The sequence below is a fragment of the Triturus cristatus genome, chromosome 3_2 (assembly GCF_964204655.1).
Source record: "Triturus cristatus chromosome 3_2, aTriCri1.1, whole genome shotgun sequence".
Taxonomy (NCBI): domain Eukaryota; kingdom Metazoa; phylum Chordata; class Amphibia; order Caudata; family Salamandridae; genus Triturus; species Triturus cristatus.
In genome coordinates this window covers 655,827,153-655,843,867 of record NC_140584.1, presented here as the reverse complement: position 1 = coordinate 655,843,867, position 16,715 = coordinate 655,827,153, and the positions used below count along the sequence as shown (strand labels likewise).

The following is a 16,715-nucleotide window of genomic DNA, read 5'->3' as shown; positions in this document are numbered from 1 at the left end:
TTTTTTTAATGTGGGTCTTATAACGGCAGCAGACTAAGGTTCCAATACCCTATGCATTCTCCACTAGCATATGAAGCAGGCATGGTGACATGGTCACTGTAGCCACTGCACCAGTCAATAAAACTGTAGGTCTTGGTTCCACCCATCAGAGCCCAATGATATCTCCATTAGCTATCACCCACACTGCTGCATCCCTGCCGAGCTTTTGGCAAAGTCGAAAAGTGCCCTGTAGCTTGCTGAATATGAGTCTAGTCAAAACAGCAGTCTAAGGTTCCAATACCAAATTTCTTTATTCCCGTGTCCCGCAGTTGTTGAATAAATATCAAAATAAAAAGAAATCTGTATAAATAATGCTACAGCAGACTTTTATGGAAAAATGCCAGATTTTTTCCCAGTGGTAGAATCTTCTTCAAAGACATTCACAACAGTATCTTGTGCTGTAAAATGTTGTGCCTCTTTTCATTAGGACACTTGTTTTCCAATCCAGCTTTTGTCGGAGTGCAACATACCATCTCTTCAAATTGTACTTTTCCTCAAACAGTAGATATGAAGCCATCATTGCAGTATTTTGCCAAATATTAACTTTGTGAGTTTTAGGGCCAGGTCATCGTCTGCCTGTTCAGCCCACTTTATGTTCCTTCTTGTATGATTTCTGTACAAACTGCAGAACCTACTTTACACTTGTTTCATCTGCTCAAAATCCTCTCAGTAGCCACTCTTGTATTTGCAAATGGCTGTGTATTTCTCCACCACCTTCCTCACGTTATGGCCCAATGGGGAAAACCGTCCAGGGTTGTCTGCAGCACACCTGCACTGGCTGCAGGTGGGAGTCTAATTATGAGGCCATATCACTTCAGTTATTAACAGGTCTGTAGCAAGTTTTCCCATTCATTATAATTACTCTGCCTACTGTTATGACAGATCACAGTCACCTCTATGACAATGGGGAAAACCCGAGGCCTCCGTAAGGGTTTGATTGTCTGGTCTTGGGGCCATTTAGGTACTACTATTGCAAAAGTGTCCTTCAGCACTCACCCTCCTACTTCAGTGGATACCACTACCTTAACCACTTCCCAGCCCAGGTAGTTCTGGCAAACAGTGAATTTGAACTCAAATTCTCTGCATCGAGGATCAAAATACCACGGGCACAGAAGTCATATCATAGTCCTTTCATAGACTTGGTGCTACATGTAGGCACAAGAGAGTGGAAATGAATAAGTGTCTAAAATGCGGGGAAATTGAAAAAAATAGCCAGCTGGGTTTACTTCTCTTCTCCCAGTGGCCCTGCCACAGACTGTTTCACAATTCTACAAACCCACAGGATTGGCTTATGAGGAATGTGTGATGGTATTCCACAAGCCAGAATCACGCTGTGCCTTCACAGCGCCGTCATTAGAACAAATGCGTCTTTAGTATGCATTCGTTCAGCACGCAAATTGTTATAACGACTTGCCGTAGGGGGGCACTGGATTTTGGAATAGGTTAATTTACTATTGCAACTCTAGTATGCTCAACAGTAGGGAAGGTGTTGGACTTTAAATACACCACCATTCAACCAATGTGCGCCCTTAAGGCAAGTCGCTATAACGACTTGCGTGCTGAACAAATTCATACTAAAGACGCGTTTGTTCTTTTGACGGTGCTGTAAAGGCACAGTGGGATTCTGGCTTTGGTCTGAAGGACGTTTCCCCTTTATAAGTGTTGAATTCTTCCTAACCCGTCTGGCCATTCAGCTGTATCTGCTGGTTTGCGACAGCTCTCGATATCCAAGTGCACCCGTCCACCTCTTGTCTGCCATTTTTCAAAAATGTCCTGCTAAGTTATTCACGGCTACAGTGCACATTAGTCTTGACACATATTTAGTGTGAGCAACGGAGGCCAAAACCGTTGTGGACATGTCCGGCCTGGATGTAAGAAAAGATGCTTAAGTTGCTTCCAATTCCTTTTAGGTTCAGATTGTAAGCGAGAAGGTCGATTTTAGCGATATTAATTCCCGATGTGGCTCCAAGGATAACATCACTCATTGTCCAGGGGGAGGAAATGTAAGTAGAGGTGCACCCGAAAGCATTTACTAATTGTATTCACGTCTATCCTCCTTCCGCAGCCTGCACAAACTGTCCTCACTGTCTTCCTTGCTATGCTAAACTGCTCACCTCTTCGAGACGCCGCATGCTCCTCCATGAACACCGTTGGTGACTCTTTGTTGTCTTCCACCGTCCACGTGTTTTTATCCTCTAAATTCTGTCTGCCTTGTTAACCACGGCTCGTGGCAAGGGGCTGAAAGAACACCTGTGGCAACGAAAAGGCAATCTGTAGGCAGCCAGTTTACTGTCAGAGGAGGATGCTCAGCGCACTCCTAAATACGGGCCAATCAGGACTAGAGAAATGTAATTATAAAATCACCCACCAAGAAGGGCTTTTTGTGACTCACTCAAGAAATAACACAGCTCGGGGTTGTTTCTAAACTACACAGCACATGCATCTTCTCAAGGGACAAATTGCCGTTTACCGTGGAGTGTTATTTCAAAATTACAGACGAAACGAGAGAGAGGGAGAGGGAGAAAAGGAAGAGAAGCCAGCAGTGAGACAGAGGGAGAGAGAAGAGTAAGGGGAAAGAGATAGAGGAAAAGTGCATTTAGCTCTGAGTTTGAGGGGTAAATATCAGCTGCAACTGATTCATTGATCACGGTATACTAGGAGGCTGTTTAAGTTGTAGATAGGGCGCAGCGACATTACAACGATGGATGTACCACACGTCATTACCATGAAGCATCCACAGCGAGAGGCGTTACAATGCAGGGAACTTTTTTATTAGGTTTACTATGTGAGTTACTACAACACATTCGAACAATACAACGCATGTAAAAATATTTCCATTTTATATATGTCTGTATCAATAGATATATATATATATATATGTATATATATACAGATTTGTGTATTTATATGTGTGTTATATACCTACATTCAAACGCATAGATATGTATATATATTTACACTTATATGCTAAAGAAATCACTTATGATAATAATTACATTTATTATTTATAATAAAGTAAAAAAGTAAGTGGAATTTAAATTTTAGAAAGTATTACATTAATAAACATTAAATTAAAGCAAATGTAATATGTGTGTTTTATATACCTACATACAAACGCATAGATATGTATATATTTACACATATATGATAAAGAAATAACTTATGATATTAATTACATTTAATATTTATAATAAAGTAAAAAAGTAAGTGGAATTTAAATTTTAGAAAGTATTACATTAATATACATTAAATTAAAGCAAATGTAATGGTATTATGTTAAAAAAATAAAATAGTTAATACAAAATTAATGTGAATTAGACAATAAATATACATAATAAAATAGAAGATAATTCACTATTCATTAGTTTTTAGAATGACTACAAGTTTAATAAAATTATAATAATCATACTGACTAGACAATTCAAAAATGATATACTTGATTATATTAATGCAGTTAAGAGTATGTGTGTGTATATATGTATAGTTAGCAAAAGTTAACTAAATATAATAAATACAAATCACAAGTTACATCTCACAAATGGAGGGTGGGGTTTACCCCCATAAAAAGGGTTCCTCCATAAAAAGAGGAAATTCAACCATATGCAATCAAAAAAGGCAAATATATATCTATATATCTATGTATCTGTGTTTTTATTGCAAAGCAATACACTTTCAGTGCTGCATAAATTATGCACAAAATGACAGTAGGGAACTCTGGGTAGTTCCCAGGTTTTGGGTGGATAACTCTACAACACCACCAACACTCTAAAAATGCTCATACTCAAATATCTGTTTTTTTAGTAGAGTTTTTAAGCATAGGATTAGCATAGTGCCTTCCACACCAAGTTAGAAAAGTGACAACGTCCTTTGTATTTTTGCAGCAAAGTCGTTAAGCACAGGATTAGCTAGTGCCCCCACACCAAACTGAAAAACAACCAAAAACGTTTTACCACTCCACCACAGTGTTACAACTTTGGATTTGTAAAATACTATCACGCCAACCTGCAATGAATAAAAGCAGTCCCTGACACGTGCTTCACTCTTAGTAGAGCTCGTCAGAGAGACATAGCTGTGTCCAAACACAAAGGAACAGCAATTTAAGGATAATAATTTTCAGTGTATGCATTTTTAGAGTATCTGAGGTGTGATAGAATGCTCCATTTAAAAAAGTTGATCTCCACCTAAAACTTGAGAGCTACCTAGAGTTCCCTACTTCCACTGTTGGCTAGAGACAGACAGACAGACAGACAGACAGACAGACAGACAGACAGACAGACAGACAGACAGACAGATAGATAGATTAAAATATACACACACACACACACATTAAAGAAAGATCAGTCTTACCTGCGGAGTTCTGCTATGATGGTCCGATGCAGTGGATGCGTTGTAATGGCATGTGTTGTAGTGTCCAGCGGTGTAGTGAGATAAAATGGTAGAAAGCAAGCAAATGGGTGCAGTTCACAAAGACACAATGAGAACTATTTTTTTTGTCTTCCTGAACACTCAAAACGACCCCTACTGTACTGTGTGAATACCCATAGTAAGCTGTCTCAATAATAAGGAATCACATGCTCCTTACACACTTTCTAGTTATTTATTCTTCTAGTATATGGAAACTCTGTCCCAATCTGGCGTGATCAATCCATAACCTCCTGATGCTTTCTTAAAACTAATACTATCATTTTCCTACTCTTTTTCCTAGCTTAACTTCGTTCTCGTGATGGTTCATATACCCCCCACCCTGATCATAACGTTAACTCTTCATATTGTGTGTGCTTTAACAGATCCATATTGTTACCAAGAAGATCGACCTGAGTCACGTGACGTCCAAGTGCGGGTCTTTGAAGAACATCCGTCATAGGCCAGGTAAGAAGCAGCGTGTAATGAACAGAAATAGTGAATAATGGTCAGTGATGGCAAGCAGCTTTTCAAACCGCAAGATTCGACTAAAGGGAAATCATGCAGTTTCTGAGCAGGTTTATGTCTCAAAGTCTGGTGGAGCTGAAACATAGTCAGTTTCTTCTCTTGTTTGTCCATCCAGTAACAAGCCACCGGATACTTGTTCATCAGTTGCTGTAGCACAAAATAGGGGTGAGTGTTTGAAAAGTTTCAGCGCTCCGACCATCATCTCCTTGTGGTTGGACCACAAATCACAACAGTAATCTCTCCACTATTATTAAGTTACACATACATCAGGGTCTCACACATATTACATAGAAAACCCCAAGCCTAAATTAGTAAAGTGGTAACAGATGAAGAAACTAACACCTGGCAGCCTCTGCTTCACTAAAGCTTGGGGAAAGAGCCAAAGTGGGCTCCTCCTTAGTCCTAGGGTGTGGCTGTTTAAAGTGACGGAAGCTTAACCTATACCACCTAATGCCATAAATCTATCAGACCCAAGCCTCTTCTGTCTCCTACAAGCCCTGCTCACGGTAAACTGTGCATCCTGGTGATTTCCCTGCTGTTCCTGTTGTGTGCCAGTGCTGAATGCTCAAAGAATAATCATTATTAAACTATTACTTTTAGTTTCTCCATTTTTGGTATTCAGCTCCATGCCCCATCTGAAGTAAGTGCTGGGTTGTGGGTAGAATAGAGATGTGTAAATCCAGCTCAATGATGAGGATGAGCCTCTGATCCCGCAACTAATTAGAAATCAGTCTAAGGACAGCAGCAACTTATCCAAGAGCTCTGGTGAACAAAGCTTGGCAGTTCTTACCTCAAGCACAATCTTTGCAAAAAAGGTCACCTCGCATAATCACACTGCTGTGGCTGGCCCTTGCAACAGGGATGAAAGTTGACTATATGCTTCCAGAACACTGAGGCATATTCAAAAGCCCCTATTGCCACAGGAACGTCGCTTTTTGCGACGTTCCTATGGGGATAGGGGCTTCGCCTTTCTACAAGGTGGTGTTAAGCTACTTAACCCCGCTTTGTAAATAAGGCCCTCTTTCGCACGCTAGACTTAGCGTGAAAGCAACGTGCAATGGATGTTGCGTTGGACATTAAGCCGCAACACCCATTTATTTTGATGCTGCCTCCTATTTACAAGGTTAGCGTAAATAGGAGTCAGTGCCAAAATTAAGGCCCGGAAAAACCTGGTCCTAACATGGCGAAACGAGGAGAAATGCTTTATTTCTCCTCATTTCTGCTGTTTCTATGTGGGCTGCATCATGAAGCACACATAGAAACATCAAATTGCCATGAATGATTGTTTATGTGCAAAAAGGTGCCCCTTCCTGCACATAAACAATCACACAAAAAAATGACGATTTGCATAGGAGTTCCAAATCGCCATTCTAGATTGTTTATGTGCAGGAAGGGACACCTCATTCCCTCAACGCAGGCAGCCTTGTACTATGGTGCAAGGGTGCCTGTGTTGGCGCTAGGCAGCTGAATTTAGCGCAAGCGCATGGAGAAATGAAGGGAACTGCCATATTATTGTAAATAAGGCGCATTCCTGCGTTTCTAAAGAGACAGACTGCGGCGTTAGCAATTCTGGAGCTAACCTGTGCTCCGCTACTCTCTTGTAAATATGCCCTACTGTTTTTTCAACATTGGCCTTTCCATTGGCGTAACATTAGCCCCCAGAGCCCCCGCAGTACGAGGAGGACAAATTTCAGGCCCCCCTCTCCCTCAGCACAGTACACTGGGTCTGGGACCAAAGTGGTAGGTGGTGTGCCAGGGGGGCTCCATGTACTTTGCAGGAGGGGGCCTCTCAACTTTTGTTATGCCACTGGGCCTTTCACATAAAGTTGTAGTATTATTTCTTCAATATAATGAATTAAACTATGCACCCAGAGATAATGATTTGTTTAAAAAAAAATGCAGTGATTGCTTACCTTGGGCCTGATCTTGAGTTCAGTAATGATGGACAATTCACCTGAATTTCTTCCACAGTTTTATCCCCATCGTGGAGGAGATTATACAAGTGGATTTTCCTTTGGATTCAGCATGTCCTCCACAATTTGGGGCATTTTCCATTACCATCAAACAATAGATACAATCTTGGAAACAAGAAAACTATATAAATTCACAAAAACAGGGAACAATCTTATGGGACAAGAATGAAGATGTATATGGTAGGGGAAATATGTATTATGCCATAAAAGTTGACCCCATGGGACGAGCAAAAGATTACTGGACAATAAAGATCAAGAACAGAACAGAGTTCAGAGGCAGCTGAAGGGCCGAGAATGAGGATTATTTTTTCGTGAATTGCACCTGCTACATTTGAACCAGGTGAATTGGCCAAAAGGACAAGGAAGGCTGAGAGGGAGACGACAAGGAAGTAGACCTTAGACACACTAAATAGGAGGAAGACCAAGTAATAAAGATCTGTTCCACAGTAATGAACGACGACAACTGACAAAAACAGGAGGATGTATCAGCAGTAGAACAAAACTATAATCACTATCACTTAACCAAAAAGAAGGAAGAAGTATTGTAGCTGCGGTTGAGCTTTTGTCTTATGCAGGGTACGATTAGGTATCATCGAGGATTGATCTACAGAAAATCGGAAAGTGAAGTCTGATACAGGGCTGGAATAAAAAGTCATGATTCTATCTGCCCTCACCACCATGACACACTTTACCTATATGTTGACTTAGTAATAAAATATAAGAAAAAATGTGATAAAAAGGAATACTAAATACACTAAAATTAAGCTGACTGATGTATATAAAGAAGCTATTGAAGAATTAGTAACCAAGAAGTATGCAATTGTAATGATAGGAGCCTGTATCTATTTTTATAGCCTAGATGTGACATAATAGTCACCTATAATATGAAAATGAAGTAGCCGCTTAACTGCAACATTGTTTGTTGTGTTGAGCTGTGATGTCAAAATGCCTTCTGTCAGAGCCAGCAGACAGTGTCAAGGGCAGGGCATAATTCAAAATTAGATCTGCTGTTTTAATAACAAAAACAAGAACTTGCTTTTCCGCTATCCCGATTTTTTTCTCAAATGAACAGTCATTAGAAGAAAGATGGCATTTTCAAAAGCAAGTTTTTTTTGCACAGGTTTAGTTCATTAAATTGAAAGTGACTTGACACTGCATTTAATGTTTTTGCATTAAATTACCAGCTGTATATTAATGCGTCTAATTTAGCAGTATAGATTTCAAATGGATTCTGCTCATTTGCTTATGAATGGGCAAACTTTTTAGGGAAGGGTAATGGTGTGGTCATGTACTAAGGGAAATATTTTACCACTGCTGTTTGTTAGAATGATATTGCAAGTCACCTTAGAGTTTTATGAGCTACCTACTCACAGAACTCATTGGTGAGTTGCAGTGTACATAGAAAGTACAACACAGTACACTTAATCTCATATATAAACCACCTCATACGGCATGATTACGGGCAAAGTAATATATGGTTATGAGCCCAAAGCCTCCAGCTCACTCCATCTTTAAACATGCCCACAATGATCAAGAACACCCAAGAGGAAATATAGCGGCTATGTAGATATATTATTGGTTAGTTTCTTCAGACATTTTTATTTATTTATTTATTTGAAGGTTTTATATAGCACGAACAAGACCCTTGCGGGTATTAGAGCGCTTTACAAGGAAGATGTTGGAAACAGATACATGCATATAAAAATAGAACTATATGTGATTCCGATAACAGGAGATCATTAATAAAGACTAATGGTTATATTACAGTGGTAAGTACATGATTCAAGTGAATTTAGCCATGAGAATTGCTTTCACTTCTTTTTCGAAGTAGGCAGTAGAAGGGTTCAGTCTTGTTTCTGTAGGCAAAGCATTCCAAATCCTAGGAGCCATCCTAGGAGCCATTCCCGGTTATACGTTTTATTCTTGGCAAATCGTTGTGGTTTCAGTAGAAGATTCCTGGAGCTTCTAGAGGCTCTATTACCAGCAGAGAGCACCAGTTTCTGAGCTAGATAGCTCAGAGTGATGTGATGTAAGACCTTGTGAGTCATACATTCAATTTTCAAATTAATTCTAGCTTCTGACGGTAGTCAGTTGAGGGCTCTGAGGTCTGGGGAGACGTTAGTGTGTCTTCTTTAACCTGTGATGAGTCTTGTGGCTGAGCGGGGCTGTCGTCGATCTGGGGAGGCAGCATAGGGCTACAGCCCCATATTCCACTCTAGGGATAACTAGGGCTTGAACTGCTTGTTTGAAGTCGTTTGCTAGCAGGAAGGGTTTCAGTCTTCTTAATGTGTTCATGTGGAAATTTGCACCTTTTGTGGAGGCGCTGATATGTTTCTGCATCTTTAGGTTTCTGTCCAGTGTCACACCCAGTGATTTCGCTGATTCGACAATGAGCGGTTGTCCTTTGAGTGCTGTTAGGTGCTTCATCCAGTCGAGGATGCTGGACGATTTGTTGGGGGGGGGCAATTAAGAGGAATTCCGTTTTGAGGGAGTTTAGTTTCAAATGGTTTTTCGGCCATCCATGCTTGAGTTTGTTGTAGGGTTGAGTTGAGAGATTTGATATCCTCAAGTGAGTGGATCTTGATGTAGAGTTGGGTGTTGTCTGCATACATGTGAAAACGGACATTGGAGAGACTGAGAAGTTCGGTGAGAGGCTCCATGAAGAGGTTGAAAAGTGTGGGTGAAAGGGAAGAGCCATGCGGTACTCCTAATGTGACTGGGACGGGGTTAGATAAGGATTGATTGACCTTGAATCTTTGAGATCTATTTTGTAGGAAAGAGGTAAACCAGGAAAGCACAGATCCATCTAGTCCCATTCCGTTTTTTAGGAGCTCTAGCAGGTTGTCGTGTTTGACGGTGTCAAATGCCGATGAAAGGTCGTCTATTATGTGGGTCATGGCTGATTCTGTACTGTGACCTGCCCAGAAGCCTGATTGGTATTGGTTGAGCAGGTTGAATTGTTCAATATGGTTGCTAAGCTGCATGTGAACACATTTTTCTAAGAGCTTGGCTAGAGTGGGGATGTCGGATATCGGTCAATAGTTACTTAAGTCCGATGGGTCAACTGTTGTTTTTTTTAGGATAGGGGATACTTGACCTGTTTTCAGTATGTCTGGGATGGTTCCTTGGTGGAGGGAGGTGTTGATAATCTGGGTCCATAACGCTAGTAACAGTGGAATGAAGTCTTTTAAGTAGTTAGCAGGAAGCGGGTCTGTGAAGTGACTGGAGGGATTTAAGGGGGTTAGCGTTTTTGGAATAGTGTCTTCACTGTAAGAGTTGAAGGTGGATCAGGAAGCGTTGCTTTTAAGGATGAATTTTGTGGAGCCTTTGACTGGGTTACCTGTCTGGGACCCTGAGGAGTTCTTCTGCCTGTCAGTAAGGGTTAAAAGGTCATTAAGCAAGCCGGTTTTTATGGTTTCATACTTCATAATGAAATATGAGGCAAATTCCTAACAATTGGGTAAGGTGTCTGGGTTAGCCTTGGGGTGAGTGAGTATGCTCTTGGTTTGGGCTTTGATCAGATCGAATAGATTTTTGGGGCGGTTCTTGGCATGGTCTAATTGAGTACTGAAGAAGTCGGTTTTAGATCTTCTGATCTTTCTAAAGTAGGAGTTTCTAGTAGTTCTTAGTAATTTGAGGTGGTCAGAGGACGGTGCAGATCTCCATCGACGTTCAATTGCTCTTAGTGATCGCCTGTCTTCATTTAGCCTATCATCATACCAGGGTTGTGAGTCTTTTGTGGTAGTTCTTTTCAGTTGTAAGGGAGCTATTTCGTCTAATAAGTTGTTCATGGAGTGGTAATAGTGGTTGGTCAGACAATGTAGATCGGCTAGGTCTTCCGGGGGTTGAAGGATGTTAGGAATTGAGGTTTCAAGTAAGTTTGGGATCGACGTTTTTAAGGTTCCTCTTCCAGATCTTTGTTCTTGGGGGCTGAGTCGAAAGCTGTTTAACTGATTCCATGATATGAAAAGTAATGATGTGATGTTCAGACCAATCACACGGGAGGATTGAGTCGAGCTGAATGGAGTTAACTTTGGAGATTACTGTTGTGTCATGCCTTCACAGTCTCCACATGTCACTCCTGTAGGGCTTCATATTAAAATCAACTCTTAGACAATCGCAAACCCCACTGAAGCCTCCAGACTCTATGCTGCTATCTCCTTATTTCAAGGAGTGGCATCTTTCTCACATGATTTAAATTCGGGAAGAACAGGAGCTGGATCTCACTAATCTGCACATCTTTCTTTTTTAGCACTGCCTCCAGGTCTCTGTTCTTCCACCTGATGATATCAAGGTAGTCATTACTGTTCTGCCCACTGTTGTTGTTTCATGGGTGAAAGCCGATAGACAGTGCCACATGTCACACAGATTCATCATCTGTGCTCATGAATACACCAATACCTTAATTATCTCTTCAGACAGTGCCTCATTCTAACTGGCGATTGTAGGAAATTGGGTTACAGGTTGAGGGCGTGAAACCCTACTCAAACTGCAACCACAATTCTTGTCAAATTGAAACACAAGCAACCCCCAAATTAACCCGTGTGTGACCCTCTGGTAGCTTGGCACAAAGCAGCCAGGCTTAACTTTAAGGAAATGTATTAAGTATTAATGTAGCGCTTTAAGCAGTAATAAAGTGAAAACACAACACAAGAAAAATCCCACACCAATGTAGAAAAATAGAGTAACATGTCATAAATTATTTGAGACCAAAAATCCAATTAGTAGAAAGAGATATGCAATTTTAAAGACTTAAGTGAATATAGTGCCTAAAAGCACAAAGCACCAACTGTGATTATCTGGTTGTTCCGTACCAGGACAAAGCCTCAAGTTCAGACCAACCTCAATGTAGCGTGGACCTCTTACAGGCACCAAGTTAGGCCCAGTGAACCAAGTACCTTAAATAAGAGTTGCGGAGCATTGTGAGATCCCGTGTGCAGGGCATGTCGCGCAGCTGTGGGGAGATGCGATGCTGCAATGCAAGGTTCTGTGTCAAGGATGCATCACACAGAAGCGGTTTAGATGAGTTGCAGGGCTACGATGTGAGGTCCTTCATTGAGGAGGTGTTGCGCAGCAGCAGTTCTGAAGAGTTGCAGGGTCCTGCTTTGGGGATGCACCCCACAGTGGCGGTTCATTTGAGGAACTGCTAGGCTATGCTTTGCAATGCATCGGTTCTGCTTTGACCACAGATGGGCTGGCACATCACCTTCAGCCCGCTTCCAAGGGTCCAGGACTGGGCTGACAGCACTTGAGGAGCAGGATGCACAGGAGACAGAGTCCACGTGCAGGGTTCAAGGTGGCTGGAGCTTATTCTGTTCCCGAGGCTCTGATCAGGAGGCCTGCCAATTAGCCCTTGGAATCTTGTGAGTGGCTAAGGCAGAGTCTTTGTGATCTGCAAGTGTGGTAGGTGAGAGCTCTGCACCCATCAAATCAGATATGGCTCATCCTGCCACCACCAATGTCCCCTTTGTCTCACTGTATGGGAGCAATACACAAAGACCAACTGCCAGCTCCACCTAGTCTTGTGACCCAGGATACAGGCTGCAGACACCTATTGGTAAGGGCAGAAAGCGCAACTTTCTAAAAGTGACATTTTCAGAATGCTGACTTAAAATCCAACTTCTCTTTAAATTACAATTCTTTGGACACCAACCTTGATATTCTGATCTGCTTCCAATTGAAAGTTATCTCTTAATAAATGTGATAAGGTAACCCAATGTTTTCCTATGGGAAGGTAGGCCTTGAAATAGTAAAAAATGAATTTGAGAGTTTTTCACTACCACGACATGTAAAAGTTATAAGTACATGTCCAACATTTTAAATACACTGCATCCTGCCATATGGGCTTTTTAGGGCCTACCCTAGGGGTGACTACACAAGGCCCTTCACTTTAACACCCCATTGAACCTAGCCCAAAAGCTGGAACTCTCTGGCGGAAGCCGATCTTCTAGGAGTTCCAGCACTCTGCTGCTGAAACCCGAAAAATTCCAGAAAAAGAAAACTTATAACCGGGCGTTCTCGGGTATTGCCCCAAGAATCTGGACCTTCTTGCCTCCGCACATCAGACTGATTCCCTCTACGGCGTCTTTCAAAAAAGAAGTGAAAGCTCTGTGGATGAATGCCCTTGTTTGACAGCACCTACCTCCATTGACTCTGCCCACTCCGCTCGTTTATGTTCAACCCCGCTATTTGTTTGTTGCACTTATCTGCTACACTATTTCCTCTTGCATATTTTACTGCTCCTCTATCGTCTACATTACCTTGCTTATCATTGTTGTTGTTGTTTTACCTGCAACTCTGTAAAGCGCTCAGATACCCGCTTGGGTCACGTTCACGCTATATAAAACTTTATAAATAAATATGACTCTAATCTAGGGAGTCCCTCAATCTCCCTGGTTTAGTGGTTCAAAACTGAGCTTGATGCCCTCCAAAGCATGAAACAGTCGCCATGTCCCAGCGATCACTGATCATCTTTGCCTGCTAGAAGTCAGTACTTCTTCAAGGACAACAATTTCCACCCAGTCGCATCCCTGAATGCAATTTTGGAACCATCCCAGTCATGCAGCGGTTTGTCAATCAAAAAGCGCCTTCCAGTCAGACAATGTGTAGCTCTGCATCTTCGTCACCATCTCAAGAACACTCCATGGGCGGCAAGCTCCAATTTGTGATTTCCACTTACCTATGTTTGTCAGACAGGTTGGAGGGGTGTCTAGACAGTGTTCTCATTTGGGTGACTTTCTGATTTTGAGATGAAGGAGGGGGGATCACTCCTGTATTCCCACACCTCACTTTTCTAAAGCAAGCTCCGGGCTTCCCAGGAATGCTTAGTTAGTGGGAGAAAATAGGAGCTCTCACGAAAAGCAGTGATCTTCGGCTCCCACCAACCCCAGACACTTAACTACAAGATTTAGAATGCTCTGTAATCTACCAAGAAAATGCCATTGTGATACATTGGAATCTTGGATGATGATGAATTTAAATATGTAAGTGCAGTGCAGCAGAATATGCCTATGATGTATTTTATACCAAAAAAGCATAAAAATCTGTCTAGGCTTCTGAGTGACTAATAGTTATTTGTATTTTTGCCCTTTTAGAGAATACATCCAGTTCTGTGGACATATTGTTGTTTCCACGTCTAGAAACCTTGCCTGCATGCAGTCAGGGTCCTGCAGATTTCTTAGGAGAGATCTAAGAGAAGGGACAAATAGAGAAACTGGTGACTCAAGATGCAATTTTGCTGTGTAGGTCTAAGGACCAAGAAAAAGACATGGAAGCATGGCCCTTTGCCTTGAAAGCATGATTATTTAATCCAACATAAAACACAGACATATTTAAAAGAATAACCTTCTGCCTAAAACATAATTCATTTATGTTTGATGGTAAGCATCATTGCCATAATTGGTACCCAATTAGCTCCCACAGATGTAAATTGGTTTTAAGGCGTGCTGGAAGCAAAAGCTATGTGGAGAAAATTATCCTACACATCAGATTTAAAAATGACCTATTAATCATCAAAATTGGTGAGGAAAATGTAACCTGCACCTTATTACTTGATTAAACAAAAATATACATAACATAAGGCTTGCTCATCAGATCAGTGATATAGAAATTGATTTTCTGTATGTTAAATTAAACAAACTCTAAGGCAACATGGTATTTAGCAAATGTACACCTACAAGCGGCACACTTTGAGACAAAAACGGACATCACAGTGCTCTGAAATGGAGAATATCTTATGGCGAAATGCTGATAGCAAAACAAGGATTTGCTCTTTCGATTTGGGCTATAAGAAACAAAGAAAATGTTAGATAGATTTTTTTCAATTTGGAATCTGTTGATTGGCATTGTGAAAACAGGCAAAGACATGACGACATACGAGAACAAAGCCTTCACAGGTGTATGCATCCGGGTTAAGAGCAATGATGCAAGATTATGCAAAAAGTAAAGAAATTAACAGGGCATCAGAACATTCATGATAAGGGCGCCTCAGGGTCGAATTTATATGGAGATTTGGCAACTGGATATAAAGCGGAGGGAGAAGGGGGGGGGGCAGTGCCCAGCCACAGGATCAGGGTGAAACAGAAGCATAACAACTCTAAACATAGGAGGAGTCATTGTAAAGAATATGCGTGATGATGCCATGTAAGGTAGAGTTAGTTTGCAGAAACTTCTCTGCTAAGGTGTTGCGAAGAGTAGGAACGTGGCTGGAATGGTGCTATTCGGGTGGGGAGGCACAGTCACCTAGGATGCCAGTGGAGGTCTTGTTGACAGAGGGAGTTAGTGAAATAGGTTGAGGGCCTTAAACCTAGGGGGCGTAAGATAAAGAGTGTCCTAAGTGGGTGAAGTAGGTTATCAAAGGCTGCCAGGTATGTGTGAATTTCTTGTCTGAGTGGGACACCCTATTGGACAGAAGTTTCATGGCCAGTACGTGCCAAAAGGCATTGGAACGTCTGGACTATCAACGGGGCTGAGGTGTTCTTCCAGTGGAGAGCAATTATTTGTCTGGCCCCACCCAGTATGTGGGCTATGCGTCGCCAGTCGGCGTGTATCATGGCTTAGAATTTCAGAGGGCAAATGCCCAGGAGCACCATTTTTAGGTCGAGTTTAGGCAGCGCATGCGCTGTCTCTACGAGACCAGCTGTAATCTCTTTTGTGGCTCTACATCCCACCTATGCACTGTCATTCCTTCCTTTGTCTGTCCTTCAAAAATGCTTCATGGCTGCTCGTCAACTCTTCTTTTTTCTCCCGCCTTCGTTGCATTGGTATCCTCCCACTCAGCAGCGCCTAACTTCCCGTATCTGTACGCTTTCATCTTTATGGGTTATTTGTTAGGGACTCTTTCAGTTCTTTCAGTCGCGCTGCTTCAAGCTCTGTTAAGTGCAGTACATTGTTCCGCCCCCCCCGTGCAGCACCTTCACCGGTCTCTGCAACGCCCTCTCTCAACATTGCTTCCCTGCCCCCACCACCTCATCCAGGTCCCCACTTGCCATCCCAAAGCCCCCCGCCAACCCCCTTCACTGCTTGTCATTCTGTTTTGTTCTTTGTTTACTTGCACTTTCTGTTCCTCACTGCCATGCTTTCTGTCTGTTCCATTCTTCTTGCATTCCGTTTCTTATCTGCCAGCTGTTCCTCCTTCCTTTGCTGCTTCATCTGAAAGTGCCTTCCCCGGTGTATATCTCCGCTGTTGTTGTTACATGAGTTGGTCTGAGGCGTTGAGGCATATTTTAGAAACAGACAGGGGAATTCATGACTACATGGTGACTTTCATTCATGTTCGCGTGTACCATTGTTTGACTTTTTTTGTTTCTATATTTTTAAACTAAGTTCTTCGGCGGAAACACCAATAGTGGTCCAGTTTTTTCCGTGGCAAAATGTAAGTTAAATCAGGTATATATGGGTGAGTCTGTCACAGTACCGAAAGCACCGCATTATTACAGGATTGTGCCTGCCATGCTATGGGTAGCACCGCATTATTCCACAAGTGCGTTTGCCATGCTATTGGTAGCACCGCATTATTACAGGATTGTGCCTGCCACGCTATGGGTAGCACCGCATTATTCCACAAGTGCGTTTGCCACACTATGGGTAGCAACGCATTATTCCTGGGGTGTGTTTATCATGATACTGGAAAGCACCACTTTATTCCAGGAATTTCTCTGCCACTTCACCTTAGAGCACCGTATTATCCTTTCTGCCTTGGAATGAAAGGCAGACTCCTCACACACAGCTGAGCGAGTTACTAGCTATAGAAGTTGCATTTTTACTGCTCCATGT

At 42.0% G+C, this 16,715-nt stretch overlaps 1 protein-coding gene and 1 long non-coding RNA gene across 17 annotated transcripts in view; one reads left to right on the top strand and one right to left on the bottom strand.

Moving 5' to 3' along the window:
- Positions 1-16,715, top strand: part of MAP2 (microtubule associated protein 2) — a 1,132,493-nt gene that overhangs the window by 1,045,915 nt on the left and 69,863 nt on the right. For 15 of the 16 annotated variants that reach the window (XM_085648606.1, XM_085648602.1, XM_085648605.1 and 12 more), the window contains 2 exons: positions 1,950-2,042; positions 4,827-4,908. In XM_085648606.1, the coding sequence (XP_085504732.1) occupies positions 1,950-2,042; positions 4,827-4,908 (175 nt within the window). The remainder of the gene's footprint in view (positions 1-1,949; positions 2,043-4,826; positions 4,909-16,715) is intronic. The other variant, XM_085648610.1, reaches the window with a different exon arrangement.
- Positions 1-16,715, bottom strand: part of LOC146857899 (uncharacterized) — a 278,408-nt gene that overhangs the window by 198,738 nt on the left and 62,955 nt on the right. The gene's annotated exons all lie outside the window — the stretch shown is intronic.